We start from the raw sequence: 26,319 nt of genomic DNA, 5'->3' as shown, positions 1-26,319 counted from the left end.
TACACCCCATGCTGCTCTCTGCTAAGAAACAATATACTGGAAGTGTTTCCCATGCAATTTTATGTGGGAAAATAGTCCATTCACTTGACTGTATATTGGATGAGACAGAGCTTTCCTTAGAGCAAAATGGTTTGGCTTGTTAGCTCTTAGCCTCAAATGCAGTGAGCTCTGACACGCTATCCAGCTCACCAAACTGTGAGGGCTTTCCACTTGGCTTTGCTTTACAGCATCCAGTCTGTTTCTCTGCTCCCAGTCAGTGCAAAACATGCAGTCTCCGTCTGGATTTGAGTAATTTCCTACATGGTATCTCTGTGGGTGAGGCTTGCAAAGGTGCAAGGCTTGGTCTCTCCTGGCATCAGCAGTGATGCTTGGATAGAGATCTGCCACAGTGGGGCAGGGAAATGTGCAGGCACACATGGTTTGGGAACTGCTGATCTCCTAAGTGGTTTCCATGCTCTGGCTGGGATGTGCCCTTCTTTTTAGGGTAGGGCCTTAGGGCCACCAGGTATGGATGTGGGAAGATACCCTCTTTCAGACAATAGAAATAAACCATTTTTAAATGTTGTAAAAGCACTGTAGTGGATTTGGAGAGGTTTTTTGGTCCTCAGGAGATTAAAACCCAAACCCAAGCCTCCAATGTTTGCCTCTTACTTCACCAAAAGCTTTAATGCTGACAGAGGAACTGGCAGGGTGAAACAAGCCTAGCAGAGAGGAAGGTCATAAGGATGTTTCAGAGTCCACTGTTTTTAATGAAGTTCAACAACTTCACTCTCTGCCCTCCTGCCCTGGTGACAGCTTCGTCTTCCTCTGGCTGAGACTGCGGCACGAATCAGACCGTAAAAAACACATCTTGGGTCTCATGTCGCATTTTGTCTGCAAAGTGCTTCAGAAACATTAGCATCCCTCATCCCAAAGGGTGTCTACATTTTGCTTTCGAGCCCTCAGCTTGCTCCCTTTGCGGACCTAAGCAGCAGCAAGCTGTTTCTTGTTATGGTTGTAAAGAGCTGTGATTAGCCTGCTGCACACATAAGAGGGGAATTAAACCATTTAGTTGTATTTAGGAGCTCAACCCCTTCCTTTAGACCCTCTCTCCTCACTAAACACTTTAACTAAACAATGACTAATGAGGCCAATTTGCTGACGATTAATTGCCCCAGGAAAGGCCCCCTAATTGTAGTTGAACAAGGTGGCTGCTCTAAAGCGTTCAAGGGCCATATGATGGTCAGCCTCCCCCCTACCTCTGCCTGGGGGCTTATTAGCGCCTTTGCATTTGTTGCAAAGTGCTGTTAATTGGGAGCTGGGAATAAGGAAATGAGAACTCTGGAGGCTAATTGATAGCTACCTGCAGAGGGCTTTAGTGGCTGCAAAGTTCCTTTGACTTTGGAGAGAAGTCCTGGTGTTCTTTTTGCCCTGAAAGCCAGGGGCTTCTATGGATTAGTAGGTGGGAGTCTTATTTTTCCCTAGCAGATGGGGGTATTACTTGCCAGTAGGTAAGTAAATAGGCTAGAGGAAGCAACTAACTAATGAGGATGTATGGACCGGGTTGTGGTGACTTTCTCCATTTGTACCAAGGTGCCCTTCTTGGGGCAAGCAGTTAGAGCACTTAAATGAATCTTATGGGCTTTCTTAGGAATTTTCACTTCTTTGTCTTGGGGGGATTAAATAGCTTTTGCTGCATCTTAGGTTTGTAGAGTGGGAATAAAAGCTCTGTTTTTTTAATGTATTTTGTGACTTATTGACAAAATACCTGACTGTTAAGCAGGCTTGTTATTTTAGATAGGGGAGTAGCTGTAGCTACTGCATCCAAGGGGCTTATGCAAAGCTCTTTGCCCAAAGGGAGCGATCAGATTGTGAACTTCCTGTGAGTGTGTTTGTAGGGCTCAGGGCCATCTTCCAACTACATCTCTGTGTCCTTCTGTTTGCACTTTTCATCTTGCCATACCTGATCTGAGTTCCTAGTCCCATGCTTCCTTCCTTTGTGTCGCAAACCCATCCTCCTTCATGCACTAAGGTCTTGTGTGAAGCATCATGAAAACAGAATGCAACCAATGCAGGAGCCAGAAACTGCTGCTGCATGCCTATAAGTACCCCCTGCATAGAAATACCACTTATGCTAAGCAGTTCCTATTCCTGTGTTGTATCTGGATGCTCTGATCCAAAGGCAGATACATGAACTGTTTGGGAGCTATGGCATAGCCAGTTTCAGCATAAATTAGGAAAAGACCTCTAGGAGTGTTGCTGGTTATTATTCCCAGCTAATATCTCGGGAGGAGTTTTGAGCTTTGAAGGGTTTAGGTCATAAAAAGCAAGGATAACAACAGCAGATGTTTGGGTGTTCTCTTGTTTGCAGTTTCCTCGCTGCCTCCCATATGTGGCCCCTGGTTTGTAATAACTGCTACAGTGGGTGTTTTTGAGACACGATAATGTTTTGTGGAAACAAATCACTTGCTTTCATCTCGAGAGCAACAGTGATTGCACTGGGGGAGTGTGCTCTATTTTTCATGTCTCAGTCTTCCTTATTATTTAAATTAATGTGAGTTGCAGTTGTCATGAAAGTGAAGGATTGATGGCAATTAACAGGCTTGGTGCGAGCAGGTTCTGCATAAACCTGTCCTACCTAGCTCTGTCACTGCATCTTGCCTGGGACTAGAATTCCCACACCAGCTCTGCCTTTGCACTCCTCCTGCCCTGCAGGCCTCCCCAGCTTTCCCAGCTTAGGGCATCCTGCAGCATCTCTGCCCTTTCCCCACTCCTGCCTTGCAGGTCCCCTGCTCTTCTAATGCATGATTCACAAGGAAAATGGCTATTGGTTACTTTGGGGGTTGTTTTTTACTGTCAGTGACATGTAAGATGAGATGCTGAGCTAGCATCAGGCTTGTCCTGTAGATGTGAAATGTAGAAGAAACAAATAAGTGAGTTTCGAGCCATTCTTCTCTGAGCTCATTTCCATTGCTCCAGAATCTGACCCTGGCATAGATAGGGCACCCTGCTTCCCCAGGGATGCTGCAATGGGGTACCAACTGTGCTTCCCTTCACACTGATCTCTGCTCCTCACCTCACCCAGGTGGATCCTAAGCACAGGGTAATGAATACCCCATATTACATTTATTCTGAAAGGGCAGAAAAATCCTGGTGATTTTTCTTTCCCATCAGTACCAGAGAGCCTGGCAATGCTTTGCCATGGTCTGTGGAGACAGAAGGGTCCAGCAGCAGCCTGGAAACCCCTGGAGGGACAAGTTGTTAGGCTGAATATGAGAACACCTGAAAGCTCTGTTTAGCTGCAGTGCTTCCCCTTCTGTTGTTCTGCTGTGTTTTTGCCTCTGTTAATAGTTCAGAGAGGACAGACACAGAAGGGTTTTCCAGTTGAGAGTCAAGAAATGGCTGAAAAAAGGAGGCTGCAGCACCCAGAAGATCCTGGTCCCAGGAGGTTTTATTCTCAGCAATCCTTCTTCCAGCAGCCTGGGAGCTGTGAAAACATGACAGAGCCCACACATGGGAAAAATAATAAGGTCAAAGCTTCTCATTTTAAGATTGTCCTAAAAAGGTGTGTGCAAAGTAATGACAAGTGCCAAGGAGGCAATGCTAACTGTTGCTGGTGCTGACAGTTGTGGCATTTTAACACGCTGGCTTGACACCCTGAAAATTAAAAGTCTCTGACTTTTTAGCTGAGTGAAATTACTGTCCACTAAGATCCAGTCATTGTTAATGCTAACTGGCTTTGGATTCGAAGAAGACAAAGCCAAATTTCATATATTCATAGGGAAATTATTTCCTGTCCTGTGCCCCCTCCTCAGTCCTTCCTTGCCCTCTGACTAAGGTGGCAGCTGAAGAGAGCCAGCCATTATATTCATAACAGGATTTCAGCCTTGGATGACCTTTTCTCCCTCATCTGAAAAAGTGGCAAGCCAGATATGACCATCTGGACACATGCTTCTTCTCTTGGGGTTTTGGTCAGCATGGTCAGATCTGTTTGTATTTGCCAAGTTGACTTGATCCTCTGTGAACTAAAATGACTTGACAGCTTTGGGAAGTCCAAGGTACACATGTCCTAACTGCAGCTCTGCTGCCAGTGCCCCATAGTGGCTTTCACTGCTCTCTCCTCAACCATTTTGACTGACATTGCACCATTCTGCTAGGTCCTCAGACTGCCCTACAGCTCCATCTGCTAGTCTTGCTTGAGCTTAGTCTTTCTTGGTTTGGTGTGTGGCTTTTTTTTCATAATGCAAATGCTAACCCCTTGAGGTTAAGATGAAGTCCCCAAAATGTGGTCTAGACACTGGTTTTACTCCTAGGCTCTGCTTACCCTTGCTTGCCAGCACACCATGGAGAAGCTGTGCTGAGGATGCTCCAAAATCATGGTCCTTGTGTCCCCTGACATTGCATCTATGACACATCACAGCAGCTTCCATTGCTCCTTCCCAGACTAAGCCACTCTGTCTCCTCCTGTGTGTGTTGGTCTCAGATCTGAAACATGGTATGTACTACAGGTAGCTGTGCTGCTACAGGACTGAAGTGGCTGTTGGAATCGCTTTGTTCCCTTAGGATTAGTGGTTTGGATTTCTGCACCAGAACTTGCAGGGCTCTCCCAGCCTACAGCTTTGCTGTTTGGAGCAACGGGTCTGTCTGTCCTGAGCCGTGAGACAGGGGACTTCCCTTACCCTATGGGACAGAAAAGAGAAGGAAAAGTGCTGCTGAGTCCTGTCAAATCAGTGCTGAGACGGATCTCAGCGTGATGCTGCAAGCTGCCTCTCTGCTTTTGTATCCACGAAACCCAAGTGTCTCTTGGAGGCACGGTATTTCATTTCCCAAGTGGGGTAATTCCTTTCTGCTGCCCTTTATGCACTCTCAGTGTATTGGTTAGCAAAGGTGTTTGCTTACTTTCCAAGACCACTTCTTTTGTACTGCCAGGCATTTGCTGTGCAGAACAGGTGTGTGCTAAAGGGGGAGGAGGCGCGAACTGGATCTGTAGTTAGTAAAACCCTCATGTACCTCTCGATATGGTGGGATCAAATTCTTTGACAATATCAGCGTTCTCCAAGAATGCTTATTTAGTTTTGTTCTGATGCCTCCTACCTCTTCCTACGTGCGCAGACACAGTGCCGGTGGCTTGCAGTGAATCACCAATGTGCAATGTTTCGGGGCTTGCATTTGTCAGGGGATTTTGCTTCGAGAGGAGAGGGTTGATTTTCTGCTATGTTTTGTTTTACCCACTATTGTGCTGCCAGGGAGGTGTCCCTGCTCTGAAAATCCTTCTCTCCAGGGAACAGGAACATTCTCTCCAGCTGCAGTCAGCCATTCCCCCAGCCTTGCTTTGGTTGCTTCACCATGAGCTCATCAGCCATCAATTCTAATTCTTGAGTAGCACTTTCTGAGGTGGAAAATTTCTGATCTAAATCTACCCTCTTCTACTGTAAAGTCACTACATGTCCTTGCAAAAAGTTCCTCCCAGCATTCCTGTAGCCCCCTTTAGGTAATAGCAGGTTGCCCTTCCAGTCTCCCTGGTCTCCTTCTCCCCAGAAGGTCTCCTTTAAGCCTTCCCTTCTCCAGGCTGAACAACTCTCTCAGCCTGTCTTCATAGCAGAGCTGCTCCAGCCCTCTGATCATCTGTGTGGCTTTTCTTTGGACTCACTCCAACGAGTCCACATCTTTCTTAAGTTGGAGGTCCTAGAGCTGAGTGCATGTGTGGTCTCATGAAAGAAGGATAAATATAATCACTTCCCTCCACTTATGGGGCAACGCTCTTGCTAATACAACTCAGGATGCTCAATCTTTGCTGCAGGGGCATACTGCAAACTCATACTGAATCCCCAAATATCATGGACTGCTTGAGCCCAGCACTTTCACCCTACCAGCAAATATCAGGGTGGTTGAAGGCCCTCACAGGGACTGTGATTGTGAGGCTTCTTCTGTCAGCCTAAAGCAGTCTTTGTCCACTGCCTCTGCTTAATCAAATGGTGGGTACCAGCCAACAGGGGTGACTTCCTTTTGCTAGCTCACTGACCAGAGCTGGGTTCCTCCAGGTGGGCTTCATGGTCATAGATGCTGAAACGTTATCCATGAGTCTGGGGGCTAAAGATCTGTGGGTTGTAAAGAATATTCCTATGAATCCAGCAACACAGCTGGAACAGATGAGTTGCTGTCTTTAGGCTTTATTTCATTTTCCCCACCTAGCTCGTAGGCAGCTTTGCCTCAAAAGGACCATCAGCCTCTCTTGCCAAAGAGGGGGAAGGGGAGGCTGCTGTCTGTTTACTCTGTGGTAAGCAAAGCAGAAAATGATGTTGTTTCATTCCTCACTACACACAAATTCGGAAGCTGAAAATATATTATAAAAAAAAAAATAAATTAGAAGATTCCCTTTTATCAAACTCCCTCACCACATCCAGGGTGTGAAGTGTGGAAGCAAGGCATGGATGTGAGAGAGGACAGACTGCAACAGCCTGCTCTTCTTGGAGGCTGATGCACTACCATGCTCCATACCTGGAGGTACTTGTTCAAGTCCCATTGCATTGTTTTGGTCCCATGACACAAATTCACTTGGAAAGTCTTTAAGGATCCTGAGTGCCCAAGCCGTGGCTGGTCCTGTGGATCTTTAAAGGCTCTATCATGCATTTGCACCGTGTGAGGTGCTTGCTGCAGGCAGTCCATGGGGGATCTCTTTTGGCTGAAAGATGTTGCAGAAACACTCCCACTGTCACCATTGTGCCTTCCCTCAGCAAATTCCCATTACCCATGGTGTGTGTTCCTAGTTCTCACCTTGTCACAGCAGTGAAATGAGCTTAAAAGCTCCCCAGTTCAATGCCCAGTGAGCATTTGGTTGCATGATCAGCAGAGCAGCATCGTGGCTAACAGCATGAGTTCTGTCAGCCAATGGGAGGGAGCAATAACTAATACAGCTTCTGCATCAGTGTACAGCACGCTGCAGGAGGATGTGGAACTGTGTCTGGGGCTGTTTGGAGTGTAAAATTAGCTGGGACAGTGCTTGGAGCCTGCTGATTCCTCCCATGCAGCCTCGGGGTAGTTCTTAGAAGTTATTTGATGAAGACCCCCAAACCTGCCCAAACAGAAATCATTGCAGTTGCAGCAAAGGCTATTTCTACCTGCAGATCCTTGAAGCAGTGATACATATTATTCTGATTTAAGTTCAGAAACCCAGGTAGTAATGAGGAGTGCAGCCTGTGAGAGGAATCTGTGGCTGCCTCTGCTTAATAGGTAGGTAGGTTAATGAGTTGGACAGCCTGCCATCCAGAAGTCTGACTAACAAGGTCCAACTTCCTTTTGTCTTCACAGTTCCACCAAAGATCTCCAATATCTCCTCGGACATCATTGTGAATGAAGGCAGCAACGTAACCCTGGTTTGCATGGCAAATGGGCGTCCTGAACCTGTCATCACCTGGAGGCACCTCACCCCAACAGGTAAGAGACCCAACCGGACTCAGCTGTGTGGGTGATTTGTGAACTGTTCAGTAGTTTCCTTCTCTTCCAACATCAACAGGAAATTGCAGTAGCAATACAGGCAGCTGTAAGAAAAGTAGTAAGAATCCTAAATGCACTGCAAGCTTGTTTTGCAGTGTAGTTTCCCAGGCACAATAACTAGGTTGCCTGAGGGAACAAATTAAATTACTTCAGTAGATACTCTACAGAATTGGACCCGTAATTCTATTTAGTTTTGGTCTTCATCTAGTTGTCCCAGTCTCTACTGCTGGAAATGCAGCACACAGTGGTTTAGACAAAACACTGCTGGTGCCGGAGAGAAGGGAAAGGTTTTCTATTTAGATGTTACACAAAGAGGTTCTTTCTGAAAAGCACGGAATTTGCTTCCCACTGATCTGCCTTAAAAGAGAGAGGCAAACAGCGGCACAGATTATTTCATAGTACTGTCCATTTTGGCTGACAGTCTTTCTGTGTCTTGTGAGGCAAGAAGGCATTTGATCTGCAAGAGGGGTGAGGAGCAGGGTGGAGACAGAATAAAAAAGAACTCACCAGCTTTGTTCTGCTATCTAACTGTGCTTTCCATGCTCAGGGATGTGGCAAGCTTGGAAGGAGAATATCCTTTCAGTAGTCAGGCTCTATGGGGTGGTTAGCACCTTGAGTTGCAAGGAAACCTTCGCTCCCTAAAGATTTATCACTAGGATGGGAACAAGAGCTATGTTTCCCTTCCTCTGTGTCATGTCCTTTGAGAAGAGACGAACTCTTGATCTGATTTCTTTTGCTGTCAGATACTCTTTCATTTAAATTGTGTGGGGAAAGCATTGATTAGCTCCATATGAATAGTCTTCTACGATATTCCCATACATGTAAAGGGTTAAAGGCTGTTCAAGGTAAGCATAGTACAAGCTTTCTGCATGTGCTATAGAAAGTCAAACTATCTGCTGCTGTTCAGCAGACATAAAAGGGGATAGCATTGCAGAAAGCAGGTTGGAGAGAGAAAGAGAAAATGCCACATTGCAGAAGAGCTCAATCCAGGTGCTGCATCCAGAGGATGCATTTGGGGCCTATGGTTCAGATTGTGTTACTCAGATTTCCTGTCTCATCCCTTCAGTATAGCCAGTAAGCCAGATGCGTGTTTGTATGATACACGGTTTATATTTCCAGCCCATTGCTAGCAATACCAAAAGAAGGAAGGTGGGGAAAGACTGCCAAGAAGAGGTGGGAGGAGTAGAGCTGATGAGGGAGCACTAGTCCTTTGTGGTATCAGCATCACTACCTGATATTCTTCTTCTGCTGTTTTCAGTATTAAGTATGACTGTTCCCTTTGCATATGTAGGGAAATAGAACCTACTTTTTTTACCTTTAATTATGTATATAGAATTTTCTAGCTCTGGCATTTATGCTCATGAAATTTATTTCATATAAGATCTTCCATCTTACTTCTGTGTCAGTCTTTCACTCCTGCATCTAACACTTTCTCGTACTCAAGTAAGAGATTCTCCCTAGCTATTCCATGAGCACAGCCTAACATTGACCAAGTTAAGGGCATGACAAGGATACCTGCTTAAATCCCAATGAAAACTAAGGCCTGGAACACATGAGATGTGTTGTTCAGAGCAGCAATAATAAGATTCTGTCCTGACTCATCACTGTGGCTGCATGTTTGTGCGTTGTGGTTTTTATGCAGCTGTACCACCTACTCCATTGTATCAGACACAGACATTTTTCTCCCTTTCAAAAAGGCTCCTCAGCCAGAACGATGGTTTGCTCTATCCCTGTTTAGTGAGAAACAGGACTGAGGAATTCCATTCCTGCTTTGATTCCAGGGTCAGTTCTCCTGGGTCTGGTTTTCACTTTTGCATCGTGCCCCTTCACATCTTTCCTCCTGTGCTGAGTGTCTCAGAGGGGTTGCCTTCTTAGCATCCCTCAGCACCATCTCACTGACTCCCTTCCAATCCTCTCAGAGCTCCTGTTACACTGAAGCCTGCTAAGCATCCCCTTCACAATCAGCTAGAGCCAGGGATGAAGGGCAGGCAGCCCAGTCTGTCACCTCCAGGTCTCACTGCTTATTGTTCTCTTTCTTCCCACCTCAACCCATCTGCTATATTTTACAGGTATAGAGAAACTGCTTTCAGGCACACATCAAGTCTTTTGAGCAGCAGGTAGCCCAATAAGGTACTTTTCCCAGAAAGGGGACAGAAGGGTTTCTTTGGAATGTTTTACTTGAGGTTGACAATTAATACAGATTCCAAACCTATTCCACAGCTGCTGCGGTTAGAAACACATCTTATCTTGGAATCCCTTCTCCAGAACTGTAAGGCATTTGGCTCCATTTATGCTAGTTTTGAAGACATCGTGCTATGTATCAAAAGAACTATTTTAGATCATAGTAAAGCTTTCTAAAATATATCTCTCTCCTTGGATTTTTTTCACAGTAAAATTCATGACCACAGAATGAGGAGGATGAGCATTACTGAACTTGTGTAGGAGGTTTTGAATGGACAGGTTGTGAAATTAAACCAGCACTGGGGGGGGTGAGAGGGCCAAATCACTTTTTCCTTGTGCACTCTCTTCAAGGAGTTCATTAGTGAATTGTCTGCTGCTTCTTTCACTCATTGGCTTTGTCAATAGTGTTCGGCTAATTACCTGAGTTAGGACCACAGAAACGATTTATTTCTTATTGCCTAAGAAGACACAAATGTAAAGGGAAAGCAGTGTTGCTCCTTATGCAAAGAAGGCAGGGATGCATGTGATAACTCATTTAAATGTTTCTGGGTCTCAGGAGCGATCATAGCTCACTCACCTGCCTATCTGGGAAGTTAAAACTTTTGATTTATATAATGCTGTATCGTTTCCTTTGCTGGTCCTTCAGTGAACAGTTGAAGTAGGCATTTTTCTCACACCAACTCTAAGTCCCCAAGTCCTGAAGCAACCCATAGATAAAACCCCTCTCCTTACCCTGTGAGAGAAATCCTTGCTTTCCACTTCCAATCCTCTTCAGATGACTGACTAGGTTTTGAGCAGGTGGAGGGAGTCAATCAGACCTTTTCCTTTCTTATCCAACATGCTGTAGGACATCGGTAACCTGGTCTGACTAGTTGTGGATAGTTCAACAGGCATTGCCTAATGTGCTCAAACAGCTTCATTAGCTCTCCTCCTCAAGCCATCAGTGACTACAGCAGCCTTTGTACTGGATTTGTTAGAAAAGTGGTTTGTTCCGTGTGAGCAGGACCAAGTATTGATGACTTTCTATATAGACTACATGAGTTAGCTATTGTCAGCTCTAGAAATACTTCACATGGGGATATGCTATAGTCTCGTATCTCTTGAAAGGGACAGACCCAGATTGTCCCCTCTCTGACTTTGTACAAAGAGTAGGTGTTGTTCTGTTGTTTTCCTCTCCTTGATATTAACTCATAACCCAAATGATCCATGTCCACAAAGGTATAGATTATTTTTCCGTCACTGAAAGCAAATTTCCAGCAGTTGTGCCACAGCCTGGACAAGGTCCCAGTACAGGGCCATGTATTATGAATGTTAACACATTCTGTGTGGACTACCAGAGACAGTCTACCCATCTCTGGTTTGTTATGTTAAGAGGTGCTCTGTTTTACCTGTACCATGCACCAAGGTAACAACTAACACAGCCAAGAATCCGGTAGGATGATTTGGAGATGGTAGGCACCTACTTTTGAGCTCATCTTAGTTTTACTTCACGTTTTCCTTGACTTAAGTTTATTCAGGCTAATGTGACTTCTCCCTACCCATAAGCTGATGAGATCACAGTCCAGAGTCTTTACCATTTATCATTCTCCATCTCCCCATCTTATTCAGAGCTATGCTAGATGCCTAGTTGACTGAAAAAGAGCTTCCTGGGAAAAATATATTAATGTATGCTCGTATTCTTATCAACAAACACCCTCTCATCAGAAGCCCTAAAGAGTAGCTTCTTGTGGATTGGGTTAGCAGCCATATGAATGTGAACAGTTATTGCAAGGTCTTTGCATTACCAGATATCTTGCTGCCAATCCTTTTGTCCTGGATGGGCAGACAAACACAGAAGAAAAAGGCAGTTCCTGTCCCAGGGTGCTTGTGCTCAAGCTAACAGGAACAGTCCTATTCATATTTCTGCTCCTTTCCCAAGAGGCATTGATGATTGAAACCCTCCTGAGGTCCTTGCTCGTGGGCACTCTGGCAAGTGTCATGAGATTGGTACCTGTGTGTGGTGGCAGTCTGAGAGCTGATGGCAGGGAGAATCCCTATGGGGTTCAGCTCAAGGTTGAACTGTTGAGGCTTTACTGGTTGTGCATAACCGGCTGGGGAGCAAACAATTTAGTTTCCTAAAGCATCTATGGAGTGTGAAAAATGCATGAAATCACCAAATATCTCATTCCTGATTCAGCTTCTCCAGCCTCAGCCCAGCAAGGCTGTTCAATAGAGAACAGTCTGGATTCTCCCAAATTCCATCTGACAGTCTGAAGATACCCACTTTGGCTCAGAAAGGGAGCTTAGTTATTACAGTGGTAATCACAGCATAAACACCATTCTAGAGCAAAGTAGATAAGTATTGATTGCAACACCCAAGTTTCATGTCACAGCATAAAATGAAAGGAGATGGGAAGGCTTGTCAAATACACCATTCTGATTCTCCCTAGAGGGTGTTAGAAATTCTTATTGAGTCTTAGAGAATGTACTATAGCCTGGGAGGTTTAGAAAGGATAGAGAATACAGAAGAGTGCCTGCATGCTCTGTGTAATTGAGCTGTTATACATATAATGTGTTTATAAACAGCTGTAGAACTCATTGCCATGAAAAGTTATTTAAAGACGAGAACTTGGCAAGACTCTTAACAGTTTGGGTGTTCCTGAGGATAATGTGACAAATCTGGATATTCTTGTTATTCATAACAAAAATATTGAAAAGGATGTTAAACTTCATGCTTTGGGGCTCAGTTACTTGAGTTGGGGATGAGACCTAAACTGAAAGAGACAGGTTGTCTCAAACCCCCACTTACTGTGTCTTCCTTCAGTACATGCCAGTCTCCTTGTAGGGCTGAACATGAGAGAAGCAGAGAGCTGTCTGAAGGCATGGGATTTAAGAAGGCCATATGGGTCACATGGACAACTTTGGTCATTATTCACTATGTTTGTTTGCTTCTCATTGCTAAGTGCAAAGCCTTGCTACTGCACTCTGTGTTGTGCAGGCGAATCCAGTTTATACCTGAAGACAGTAACAAACAGAAAACCCTCAACCAGAGTCACCACAAGTCAACCCTGTAGGCACTACGTAGTCGTGGGGCCTACAAGGATGCTGGAGAGGGACTCTTCATCAGGGACTGTAGCGATAGCTCAAGGCGTGATGGGCTCAAACTGAAACATGGGAAGTCCAGGTTAGACATAAGAAGTTCTTCACTGTGAGGGTGGTGAGGCACTGGCACAGGGTGCCCAATGGTAAATGCTGCATCCCTGGTAGCGTTCCAAGCCAGGCTGGACAGAGCCTTAAGCGACATGGTCTTGTGTGAGGTGTCCCTGCCCATGGCAAGGGTTGGAATTGAATGATCTTAAGGTTCTCTCCAACTCTTAACTATTCTATGATTCTATGAGTTGGAAGGGGATTTTCTGGTCATCTAAACCATTTGGATTTAGCCCACCTTTCTGCTGCACATTTAAAACCTCAGTAAAACAATTGTGGAGTGTTGCTTTGGGATGTTGGAGTGTCTGGGGGGTCTTATTTGAGTTTGGTGGGTTTTTTTGGTGATGTTACTGTGCCAGATCTTCTTATGTCACAACCCTCTCCCCCTCTAACTGCCTTTGCCTGGTCAGGAAATTAAAGACTTAGAAGATACCTGTTTGACCTTGCATTTTAGGATGTTAGGGGGCAACTGAAGATTTTTTAACCAAGTCTCTTTTTTCTCTTGTTTTTAGTTTTGGCTTTGATTTTTTTATTTATTTTTCTTTTTCCTTGCATCCTCAAAATATTCTGGCAAAAAATGTGGTCTCATCTTCCACACAAACATCTCATTTTGCCTCTTATACACTCCCAGTTTGTTTTAGGACTCTTTCCGAGATATCTTTTTCTCTTTTTGTCTGGTCTTCCTCTTATCCAAAATTATAGGGGAAAAATGAAGGTTGCTGGCTTGCAAAGAGCCCGGGAAACAAGCCAAAGTTTCAGCTTTTTCAGGGCTTCTCCAGAAGGCATCCAAAGTTGTTCCAGCCTCTATTTGCTCCCACTTCTGCCGGCTCCACATTTTTTACTTGTTCAAAGTCCCCTCTTGCTAGTGCCTGGCCTACAGCAGAAGCCTCCCTGCCCCATTCCTCACCTATAATAAACCCAAGTCCTGGTCATGCTCTCTCCCCAACACACTGGAGGGCTTTAATTTCTTCATTCTGTGCTCTGAGACACATACAGTGCCCAGAGATCCCTCCTATTGTAACAGTGCTCTATTCAGTTGCTGTGGTCTGTGGTGCTGTTTCAGTACGAACACTGTTGATGTATGAAGCATTCATGTTCTTAACAGCTTTGATTTCTCTCTCCTGTCCTATGGCAAAGAGGAAGAGCAAGGCCTCAAGTAGTTTGGCATTTCTGTGGAAGAGGTTGCTGTGAGGAGGGAACTTGCCCAATCAGCAGTGATTGGAGAGGAGCATCTGGAGTCTGCTGGTCAGTGCTCGGCTGCCCCACCTCTGTCAAGAATCTCTGTGCAGCTGGTGGCAAGATGTGATAGTTGAGCACCAAGTTGGTGGCCTTCCTGCCACATAGAAATGATGTCTTTTAGAGCACGTTGGAGTCAGGTAGAGTTGCCAGAAGGCTGCTCAGTGAAACTGAGCACCCCAGAAGATGACAATTCTAAATCTTCCATAATTAACGGTGACAGGGAAAGGAATTGCTATACGCTACCATAATAGGATCTCAGTAGCAGGTTAATGAACCTTACCAAATTCTCCATCATTCCCACCAGCACAAAACCATTGAAATCAAGGGGCTTTTCTGCCATGACTAGGACAAAGAGAGGACAGGTCCGCTGCCTACTCTGCTCAGCATGGTGGATTCTGTCTGTCTGTCTTTCCCCGCTTCCCTTGTGCTTCAAACCTTCCACTGAGCACTCTTATATCCTACCTATAAGTGAACTGCAGCAAAAGAAATTGCCTGAAGAGAATGTTACTGAGTTCAGGACACTGAAAGTTGTGTGTGTTATTGCATCTCCCTCTAGTGATCCGAACTCAGGAGTCTGCTTTGGGTCTGTTTGCTTGGAGGTACTCTTTTGGTGGCAGAGCTTCTCTGGGTTCACATGGGCAGACTGCTCAATGTTTTAGGACTGCCTCCCATTTCCTCTGCCATCTGGAGGTCATATTCCCCACTGGCAGCTCCATGTTTACAGCTGTAGTTCGCGTCTGAGGATTTAAACGTGCTTGTAAAGATGCCGAGAGGTTGAGTGTGAATTAAAGAGAGGAAAAAAATCACAGCATTTTAAATTTAATACTTTCAATTCAAACATCCTTAGGAAGAAAATGGAGAGCCTGCATTTTTTTTTTTTCCCCTTGTAGCTGCAATCTATAAGTACTTTCACTTTAGGCAAGCGTATTTCTCACTCTCTCTTCACAGTAGGAGGGAGACACACTAATAAAAGGGGAAAGTTAAGGTAGTAGCTTATAGCTGCTCCCTGCATTTTTTCTTTCATTTAAAGAGAGTGACTTCACTATTTTTGTTATTATGTTGTCACAAGGCTTCAACTGGTCTCAGTGGCTTCAGTGACGGACGCATTCTGCACTGAAGTTAGAACTACTGTCTCCAACTTGTCTAGGGATCCAAGTGAACATGGATGAGATCACAGGGGTCCTGCCCGCACAACGATGTCTGGAAGGAGTTTCCCATACAGACCCAAAGCCTTCACCCTTTCTAGCTTCTCCTTCATAATCACCTGTTTCTTGCCTCTGCCTCCATACTCCCATTAATCCCACTGATGAAGCCACTTGGCTTCTGTATCCCAGTTATAGTGGTAGCTGGAAAATAGTGTGGGGGAGACAGAGAGAACAGAGGTGTGCAGGGACAAGCAGGATTATTTGCAAGAACCTCCTGTACAGAGATAAACCTAGGGCAAAGCAAAAGCCAGCTTTGGGGGCAAGACATCCCGAGCCTGCTTGCCATGATGACCACAGTAAGGTCAGTTAACACTCAGCCTCCTGGAGCATGGAACTTTATTCCCATTTTGAATACACTCGTAGTGGAAGTGGGAGGCTCCCAGCTGAAGGCAGTGAGCTATTTTGGTAACGAAAGGCTGCAGCAGGCCCTGGTGTTGTGAACAATTATGCTCTCTTTCCTTCCTCAGCCTCCTTTCTGAGTCTTTCAGACACGTGTCTTCAGAACACCCTTCCCTTTCCTGTCTGAAGAAAAACATGAGAGACTGAAAACGTGATTCAGGGATTTATGGGGGGGTTTAGGGAGTGCAGGTACAGAAGTGTTGTTTTTATTTCTTCTTCGGTTATTTTTTCCTTTTGAACAGCAGAAAAATACGGAAAATGTGACTCTTCTCATGTAGTTTTTCTTTTTTCATGCACTGGCTGAACAAATCATCCCTTCTCATAAACTCACAGTGAGTGCCCACCGCAGTGTTACTGCAGCATGGGAGCAATGCAGGCAGCAGCAGGGAGGCTGAGAGGGGATGCTGAGTGCAGGCCCATCCAGGGAAGCAAAAGCTGCTGTCTGATGCAGCCTTTGAATTTCACACACAGTTTGGAGTGAGTTGAACCATTTGAAGCATGAGCATATTGTGCCAAAGCATCAGCACAAGCTCTAAGCAAGGAAAGTGTAATGCAGGAGATGATAGCCTGGGAAAGACATTGATCATAAGAGATTTCAGTTGTATTAATGGAGGGCTGTAGCAGATTGGAAGGTTCATGGAGCAAGGACAGGACCGTATCCGTGGCACACCTTACCGAGCAGCTCATAGAGCCTAAGGCTTGCCTTGGCTTGTATTCCAGTCTGGAGCAGGGTTAGAGCGATGAGCAGTGCAGCCACTCAGGGGGTGCTAAGGCTCCTCATAAGGATGCCTGCAGGTCACTGTATGTGCCTAGCTGAGAACTGCTGGCAGGGTCGTCCTAGTACATGTACTGTAATAGTCAGCATATGTCATTACCACTATCCTTAGCTACTGTGCAGCTTGTAGATCTGTAAAAGCCATATGAGTATGCAGGGGCGCACTGCGGTATGCATTATTTGTGAGCATTTTACTATGTGTTCATTTGTATGTTCACCATGTCAGTGTCTGTGCATGCATTTTGCTGCTGCACAGGTAAGCTTTTTGATGTTCACCAGCCTTATTCACCAACCTCAAAGGCCTGCATTTCCTTAATGGTAGAATTGTGAAACATAGCAGTAAGCATGCAAAATAAAAGCAGAGGAGAAGACAGATAGCATCCGGAGTCATACTGTACCTGCCATCCTTTTACTGTTGGGCATAGCTCCGTATAGCTGTCCAAAGCCTGTCTGTACAGCCTAAAGTACAGATGCATGAAGGGGACAGAGAATAAGTATTTTTAGTGACAATCATGATAAAAGGCATGATTTCAGAAATTCCCTGAACTGGAAAAGCTCAGATCATGCTCCAAACTTTGCAACTCCAATCCCTCTCTGGCATGTTCACTTGTATCCACTTCATTTATCTCTGCTGTACTTGGGCATCTTCAGAGCAAATAAATAATTGGTTCTTGCTTCTATCTCCCCTTCTGCCCATGGGAATTAAAGTTAATTTGTGCTGACTGTTAGTCTCTAGATATGTGGTGGTTTGAGTTGACTTGGTGGGCTGGACCACAGGTGCCCACCAAGCTGCTCTGTCACTCCCTTCCTCTGGAGGAGGAAAAAATAAGATGGAAAAACCCTTGTGCATCAAGATGGAGGCAGTTTAAAAAAGCCAAAGCTAAAGGCAGTATGCAGAAGCAAAGGAAAACAAGAGATTTATTCTCTGTTACCCATCATCAGGTGGTGTCCAGCCACTTCCCAGGAAGTATGGCTTCACTATGAGTAACGGTTGCTATGGAAGACAAACTATGCAATAATGAATGCCCCCCTCGATGTTCCTTCGGCAAGCCCCAGCTCAGAAGCCTTGGAGCTGCATGTACCATAACTTAGGGTGGGCACACGGAGAGGTAAGTCGCTCCTTGTGAAAGGCTGGCTTGTGCCTCAGGAAATGCCAGAATGGGTCTGGGAGTCCATGCATACAGCAGAGGCTGCAAGGGATTTGGGGACAGAGAGAAGTCACTTTTGCCACGCAGCATCTCGTGTGTGAGACCAGGGGAAGATGAAGGAAGGAGACTGTTAACTCAAACAGACAAAAGTAATTAGAAGAGTAAAATAATAGATTAATGAGCAGCCAGCGTCAGGGGAACTTATTAATTATCAGTAGAGGATTTCCTTCAAAGTGCAGGCTGGCTGAGGGCACGCAAGATAGCAACCGCAAGTCTAGCCCTGTCTGAGGAAGCTGCCGGGGAATTAGTGGTGCTGGGTGTCTGGAGAACGATAGCAGAGTTAAATGCTTCCTTTGAATCCTGTGTTATGTGTGTCTCAGGTAGCAGCCGGGATCTGGGGAATGGTAGATTGTATCTAACTGATGTTAATAATGGCTCAATAAAAGTGCTCTGATAAGAACACATTAAAGTTGCACGGTTAAGCACTCGCAAGCCAGGTAAGGTGAGACTTAAGGTTACAAAGGCAACCTTAACTCTTCTCCTGCTGAGTGTACCTTAGCAAGAAGCTTCTAATTAAGGGGCATCAAGCTATTTCTCAAGTAATATATCATAACATTGCTTAATGCTCTCTTCAGGTGCACACTGTGTCTTGTAACATTGTGGGTTTGTCCATGGTGAAACACAAGAGGCCATTTTAATTATGGCACTGAGAATACTGCATTAATTGTACTTGAACCAAACACAATGGTTTAGACACAGGGTCCATCCAGACTGTTTAGATACAGGGAAACCCACCATCCATCTTCTCAGGTCTCCATTTCAGGTGCCAGAAAGCAGTAGGCATGGAAGATGTTGGCATCAGCTGTAAGTAGTGTTGAACGTGGGGCTTTCCTTTCTAAGGATTAGTTTTGACTCCTTGAGCTCAACAGAATGTGTGTTTTACCTAGTTGCCTTACTGAAGCATTCAGTCTACTCACACAGTGAGATGTTACACTGTCCCATCAGAATGTACGACAAAATACATCTTTCTTCTGTCACCCGAGGAGATAATTGTTAACATAGCAATGTATTTTCCTTTTAGCACTCCTACATTTGCAACTTTCAGTCTCATTGCATGTACAATGGTTGTGATATAAGAAAGAGAGAAAATATAAAGGGCAAATCTGTTCTTGGGGAACACTGCAGAAGTGAACAGATTCAATGGGTTTAAACTACACATCGTAGATCTGATGTCCTTCCTTGGTTGAAATGCTGAGTTGTTAGCCTGCCCATTGAACATGAAATCTTTTGAGGGTAAGCCATCCCTTCTGCTATGTAAGTCCTTGAGTAAAATCCTCTGTCCTCTGCATTCCCTTACTGCAGTAGTCTTATATTTCTCACAAGCCTCCATCACTGTGTCTGGCAAACACAACCTGCAGCACCCCCTACTATCCCACTGCTCATCCTCGCAGCCACATAGAGAGGCCTGCTTTGGTTGCATTTGAAGTAAATATTCAGCAGTGTTAGACTACAAGCGTCGTCAAATCTGTTTGCTGTCATATGAGTTGGGGTGCAGACTTGGATGTGTGTTTGAAAGCTTCTAAAGCAGTTTAGATGCCTTTAGCTCTGTTTTGCATTGCGCATCTCTATCCAAATAATGGATAGGGTAGCAGGAACAGCAAAGGCAGCAATTTTAGCAGCAGCCAGGGATCTATAAATGTTTTTAAGGGTTTCCAAATGTGTATTTGGTTGTCACCAGCAAGAAACACCGGTGTTGTGAGAGCTGTCCCTTAGAGGCAGGGGACAGGTCAGTGTGGAGCAGCAGCTCATCAAGAGGGTTTTGTGTGAAAAGAGAAGGTCACATACCCCCAGGCAGCCCTCCAGGAGACGGGCACCAGCTAACCACAGGGGAACAGAGCCTATGTGCACAGTATGAGAGAACAACCGCGAGGAGGAAAGGCGGAGGATTTCATAGAAAGCCCCCAGCACGGTGAAATATGCTGATTAATTTCCATAGACCTGCATGGATCTGAAGTGAGCTAAAAATTTCCTCGCTCAGAGACTTTGGGGATCGCTGAGCAGAGTTTGTTTAAAAGAAATGAGCTTCATCTGAGAGGTTTTGCAACTTGCACTAATGAGAGTCTGTCTGTCAAACTTAAGTGGCATCAAGTGGCTCAGAACAAGGGCTCTTGGGCGTTAAATGGTTCCTACCAAATACCAAGCCCATTACCATGATTGGCTGTTGTAGACCTCTAAACGGCAAAAATGATTAAATTGGTCGTTATGAAACACTAAAGATGCATAATTATGAAAAATAAGGCTTGAGTAAGAGGAGATTTCATCTCACTCACCGCTTTGTATCTCAAGGAGGAATCAATGCAGAAATGGTTTAAAAGCAGCCAAGGGTTGCCCCTTGTCTGGTTTTCTCCTGACATGAATGTGTTTGGAAGTGTGTTTCTCCAGATCCTATGCTGATATATGAGCTGGAGACTGAACGCCCCAAGTCATCCTCTATGCATAAGATTGTGTTTCTCCCTTGTTGGGGAGGTTTTAGCTGCCTGCTGTCCCTCACTTGGTCTTTAACTCAGGGGGAAGTCATATTTTCTTGGTAATGTGCCATGGGATACATGCCGTTTGCCTTGATCGCAGCTCTCCTTCCTGTTGTTGGGCAACTCTTAGGATGAGACCAGTGCTTTGTACCCTTCCTGCTCTCCCAGCTGGGCCAGTACCCCTCAGTGTTACTTTGGAGCATCCCTCAAATGCTGTTCTCCCATTAAAAGGCTGGAATATCACCAGGCACAGAGCAGAATACGTACATGGGGGTTCCCCGGCACAGCTCAGTCAACCCAGACTTCCTCATGTTGCTGGTTTGCACAGACCTTCAGCATAAACAGATTATTTATTTATTCATTTTACTTTCCTTTTAGTTCTCTCCCCCTTTGGTGCCGCCCCAACCCTAGAAGAGTTTTATAACCTCCTTAGAAAGAGTAATTGCGGCGCTGAGTTATGCGCAGCCCCTGGGGCCCTCTGCTCTCCTTGGGCTGCTGCACTTCTCTAGGTGAGCACTAGCTGAGTAACTGAGCCCAAGTCCTTGTTTCTGTTGTTGAAATTAAGCGGTCACAAGGGATATGCTGGTATTTACGTTCACTTTCTCCTGTATCTGATATGTAATGTACTAGCAGATCCTACCTGAAACTTCGCTGACCATTCACCTCCCTCATCTCTCTGTCTCTGCTCTCCACATGTAACAGCTGATGTCAAGTGTGTTTCAGGAACTTGATTTGTTTGTAAATCAAATGCCTTTAAAAGATGATTGGACACTGCTTGGTATCAGAGTGTGTCATTTAGGGCATTAGTCACTTTTAAGAAAATAATCTCTGTGTGTGTGTGTGTCATTTATGGCATTATTCATATCCCAGAAGACAAGTAATGGCATCTGCATATGTATGTGAGAGTGTGTGAGCCATCTAGTCAGCTGATTTGCCTTATAAAATTGTCTTTTCTCCAGTACTCCTGTGGCTGCTGTAGTCAAAATAAAATGTGCCATGTCTTAAATGGAAAGCCACGTATCTGCCTCCTGAAAAGACTGCACTCTTCACAGAGATAAAGTGGTAACACACCTCTTGGCACCTACCCGTGCTGTATCTGGGCCACTCAGCCAAACCTCATCTGTCTGAAAAGCCACTTGTGTTAATTCAAACCAAATCAGAAGCATCCTGAAAAGTTTCAGACCACCCTTGAGGTGTTGAACAGGGGACAGCTTGTGAAAAATGATTGATTTCATTCCTTAGATATTTTTCTAACTTCTTTCGTGGCTTCTTGTAATTTGTAAGCAGTTGTTGGCTTAAATCCCCAGCTCTACTGGAAAAGGTTATTTTCTGTAAGGCTGATTATTCTCTGGTGTTCATGAGTCCTGGTTATGGAGATGCAGAAGTAGTTCAATATTACAGCTCTCTTCCATGAAACACTGTGAGCAGTACAAAGTTCCTTGCCCGCACAGTAGCTTGTAGGCATTTAAAAAATTGCCTACATGTAAAATTCTTCAAAAATGAGGATTAAATTTGTCTAAGACTTCCCATATTATTGTCCTCACTTCTGCTAAAATATAATAGGGTTATGGTTGCTGTGATCTGTGGACTTGACAATGCAGGTGTATCAGGACACAGATCACTCAAGGATGAAGCTTTGTCACTCTAAGCACTTCCCTGCAGGAAAAAAAATCAGCCTAGATGACTCAAATTTGTGTTCAGGGAACAGTTTTTTTAGGGAATTGTGTGTTACAGAGCTTGGAGGAGATAATGAGTCAAAACCTGAGCTCGTTTTCACGTGTAGAACCTTTTCCCAGTGATTTCTCATCTTATAATTTGGTTTATAAGCCCCAACTGCATTTTAATCAGGTGCTCTTGACAAGGATGACTTTGACGACAGGAAGTGGGGTAGAGGCAGGGGGGGAAACTCAGTTGTATGATCAAAGTTGACTTCAGATAGTTTGGAAAGGCTTCCAGACTTCTTGAGAGTTTGCAGCCATCATGGTCAGGATGTCAGTGTCTGGATATTGTACAGGGAATTGTGCCTAAACTGGGAGATTGCATATTTCCAGCCTAAAAATGAATATAGTCACAAGGCAAACATTGCCCTGTGACTGCGGTCTTACTTGTTTTGCTGGTCTTTGTCATGTCACTTCATTTTGCCTGTATGTGGTCCCTCCCTTTGCCAGTTATTTTTTAATCTAGTGGTTATACAGCGTCAATAAATCTAGGAGGGAATGTTGCAAATTCCCTGTTTTCCTCTCTCAAATCCTAGCTTGGAAATTCAAATACAAGCTCGTAAGGAGAATTCACTTGGACCTGTCTTCACATTGCTATGGCAAATGATGTACCTCACGTTTTAAGATGCTGGAAATAGGTTCACAAGGAGACAGCTTTGTTCTGGAGAGTTGCCCTGTCGAAGTTCTAATGTTAGCAAAGGCTGCTCATTTAGCTGCAAACCCAAAGACCAGACCACTTACTTAGCTGTTGTTTGCTAGACATCAGCCCATCAGCCTAGTAGAGGCAAGGACACAGCAAATAACCATGTACCAAAGCAATCCCTCTGTTACCTCACTGGCCTTTTTCTTACTGTTTGTAACATAGGCTCTTTCCTCAACAGAATTCCTCAGGTCAAGGAAAGGAAGTGGAGTGAGGTACCCTTGTCAATAGCTGTTCCTTCAAAGCCTGCCTAATTTATATGCAGGCAATAACTAAATGATGCCCGTGGGGAAAGGCAGCAGAGACAGGGCTGGCTGAGCAATTTGAAGCAATCCTTTCCCATATGCATTTTTCAGTGCTCTGAAAGCCATCTGAAGAGGTAACTATAAATTCCTGGACTTGCAAAAGTGTGAAGGAGCAGGGCTATTAAAACCGTGCATCCCCCTCTAAGTACCTGAAAGAGAGTGCAGCTCATCCTGAGGTGTTGCTCCAGAAGATAAGATTTGCTGTCTCAAGATGCTGTTCATATAGTATGGTAGCCTCCAAAGCGTTTTCCCAAAAATGTGGTGCTTTCGACAGGAATGTTGCTGGAAGTCTGGGGGCTATGAAAGTGAAAGAGTGGTAGCTGATAGAGAGATTAGAGCAGATGCCCATAGGGAAAAGAAGGCTGCCCTACATGATGTCTGTCACAAGCAGGAACCCAGCATACTGGTGTTTCACAAACAGCATTCCTTGAGGACACCAAGACTGAGGCTCTTGCTGCTTTTGCTTGTTTAGCTCATCAAATAAGCACTGCTTTAGGACTTAAGGATGATCAGGTCTCAAGACTGAGCCTCCAAGGCTGAATGTCTAGCGCACTTTGCTCTTCTACACTTCCCAAAGCAGGGAAGAGCAAGCCCCTCCTCTTTGCAAACACAAAACGTTCCCATCACTTTTGTAGGTTGTCACAGGCCATATCCCCACCATGCCACAGGTGCTCTCAGTTCTTCCCGCCACCACACTGCACTGGGAATCGACTCTTCTCCCAATAGCAACACCATAGCCTCTTCCCTCTTTTCTCCTGCTCAGTGCTGGCAGCCCTTCCACCCCCTTTCTGCTCCTGAGATACCTGCCACAGTACTGGGATCCTCCTGCAGGCTCTTTAATTGAAAAGTGTTTCTGCCTGGACTGGAGATGTCAGGACGCTGACGGAGATGTGTTTCTGTAAAATGGGGCTTGATCTACAGTGCAACAGGCAGCATCTGGATCACTGAGAATCCTTCACACTCACTGCAGCCAGCTTTCTGATGGGGAATGTTCATTAAGGTGCAGCTGTCAGGGTGTGGGTGCTGGAGACCCCTCCAGCTCAGCTGCCAGCTCCCCCTCTGCATTGCCGAGGTGCCATTGCTTCCTTTCCACTTGGCGCTTCCCCTTGCCTGCTGTGCCACTTCCATTTCTGATTCCCATCAATCTGAAACAGAGCCCTGCTGACCGCTGCTCATACACCTCCCAGCATGGTTAATAATAATGGCCTCAGTGGGAAATGATGGGCTGAGACAGAAAAAGGACATAATGATGCTCTGGCTGGGGTAGGCAGACAGAGAAAAGCGAAGTGACAAGCAGCTAAACAGCAAGAGAGGGGTGTGATGATAAAAACAAACAAACCTGCAAATCTCTAAAAACCCACAGCAACGGCATCCCTGAAACAAATGGGGAGAGACAAGCTCGAGTCCCTAAGGGAGAGTATAGGGGAAAAGAGAGAGAGTGAGGAAAGCGAGCAGAGAATAGGCCAATAATTGAAATGGCATCAGGGAAGGAAAGAACTGGAAAGCACAGGCAGGCTTGCGATTGGCAGGTGGCAAAGAGAGAGAAAGAAAGACAAAGGCAGAGAGCATAGAGGAAGGAAGATGTGCATGTAGAAAGTGAAAGGAAAAAACATATGGGATAGCATATGGGGAGCTAACAAAATGGATGCAGAATGGGAGGTGGGGAGGAGACCTATGCATTGGCAGAGGAGGAAAAGGTATTTGGGGTTAGAAAGAGGGAGAAAAGAGCAACGCACTGGGAGATAAAGAGTTAAAGAAGAGCGAATTGAGGAGCCACGGGGCTGTGCCATTAAAGCTCACCAGAAGCACAAAGAACAGGATTTGGGAGCACAGCACCTGATCTGCTCCCTCCTCCAGGGCTTCACCAGTCCCCATCAGCTGATCTGAGTATAAACTCTTGGGAAGTGCTCTTCCTTTTTGAATAAACAGGATTTGATTGGATGGAAAAGCTTTTGGCCTTCTGCTGCAGCCCCACCACCCGTAGCACAGAGAAGGCAGGTTTCTTGTAGGTATTATCTCCATAGCAATAAAACGGCACCAGCAAAGAAAGCAACAGGCATCTCTTGGTTGGGTAGATCAGCTGCTTCCCCTCTCCCTGCTTGCTGGGCACCTGTCTTTAGTGCCTGACCCTGTGCAGGAAGGATGCTTCCTTGTGTTGGTAAAGCAGATCAATGCTGATATCATGCACCATCAGAGATTTTTCTCTCAGTGCAAACAGTCGCTGCTGCCTTTGGCACTCATCGACAACCAATTATGTGATCATCTGTGTTTTCTGGCTCACTGTTTTTTACCCCCACACAGAGGAAATCAGAGAAGATGCTTACATTTCCTCTCCATCATTTCTGTCCCTTGGCTGTAGCTGGGACGAAGCTGAGTGGCAGTTGTTGGATCAGGACTGCTTTTGCTGTGCCATGAGGAGGTTAGCCAAAGCATAGGGGTGAGCCCTGGCTGCCCAGGCAGAGGTGTGTGGGCAGATCTTTGGCAGGGTTCATCACTCATCTTAGTTGCTCCCATGCTCGATAATTGATGGCCATTTTGAGAGCGATCCTCAATGGTCCTCCTCTGAAACGCTAGCACTCATGTCCTGGGTTTTGTGTTCCTGCTCTGTCCCTGTCCTCCTGTGCCAAGGTTCTTTCTGTGCCCACATTTTGTTTTTTTTTCCTTAAAGGAATGTTTCCACGACACTGACCATGAGAATTTTAGGTTTGATGTAATTCTAAGGCCCTTCTGGCCTTTTTAATGGCATGGAACACATATGCATTTATGGTGAGCACAAAAAAAAAAGGTGTAGGGTTGAGTGACAGGTGCAGATACACATACAAATAGGGATCTTGCTTACTCATAGAATATAGAATCATAGAATGGTTTTGTTTGGAAAGGACCTTAAGATCACCCAGTTCCAACCCCTTGCCATGGTCAAGAATGCCTCACACAAGACGATGTCGCCCAAGGCTCTGTCTTGAACACTGCCAGGGATGGAGCATTTACCACTCCTCTGGGCAACCTGTTCCAGTGCCTCACTACCCTCACAGTAAAGAACTTCTTCCTTATATCTAACATGAACCCATTACCCCTTGTTCTATTGCTACAAAACTTAAGATATTCCACAGCATTTGTCAAATTGAGTCATTGGGGCTACTTCAGGGTAAGTCATGAGAATAAGTTCTGAAAAGCAACCACAAGAAGAGCACAAACACAAATATATATATATTTGTTAAACATCTGCATCAATATTCATGGAACTATTTTTTATTCCTACCTTTTCCCACAGCTTTTTTCCAACTCCTTAGAAAGCACATTTAACTCTCCTATCTTTGCCATTTCAGCTTCCACCTATCTCATGTAGAGTGTTCAAATAAGCTCTTGTTATGTTTTTTATTCCTGGTAAAGATGAGAGGCGTTAGTATCAAATGTAAGTGGTTGTAGCTCAGAGGAAAAGGAAGGACCTGGGTGAGGTGTCTG

General features: G+C 45.1%; 1 protein-coding gene across 4 annotated transcripts in view; it reads left to right on the top strand.

Moving 5' to 3' along the window:
• LSAMP (limbic system associated membrane protein) overlaps window positions 1-26,319 on the top strand; it is a 983,104-nt gene that overhangs the window by 871,007 nt on the left and 85,778 nt on the right. For all 4 annotated transcript variants that reach the window (XM_061454023.1, XM_061454026.1, XM_061454022.1 and 1 more), the window contains one exon: window positions 7,288-7,413. In XM_061454023.1, the coding sequence (XP_061310007.1) occupies window positions 7,288-7,413 (126 nt within the window). The remainder of the gene's footprint in view (window positions 1-7,287; window positions 7,414-26,319) is intronic.

Source organism: Pezoporus flaviventris, unplaced genomic scaffold (assembly GCF_033815535.1).
Source record: "Pezoporus flaviventris isolate CSIRO_AGI_PZ_B2104156 unplaced genomic scaffold, CSIRO_AGI_Pfla_v1 ptg000015l, whole genome shotgun sequence".
Taxonomy (NCBI): Eukaryota; Metazoa; Chordata; class Aves; order Psittaciformes; family Psittacidae; genus Pezoporus; species Pezoporus flaviventris.
This window is presented reverse-complemented; position numbering and strand designations above follow the sequence as displayed.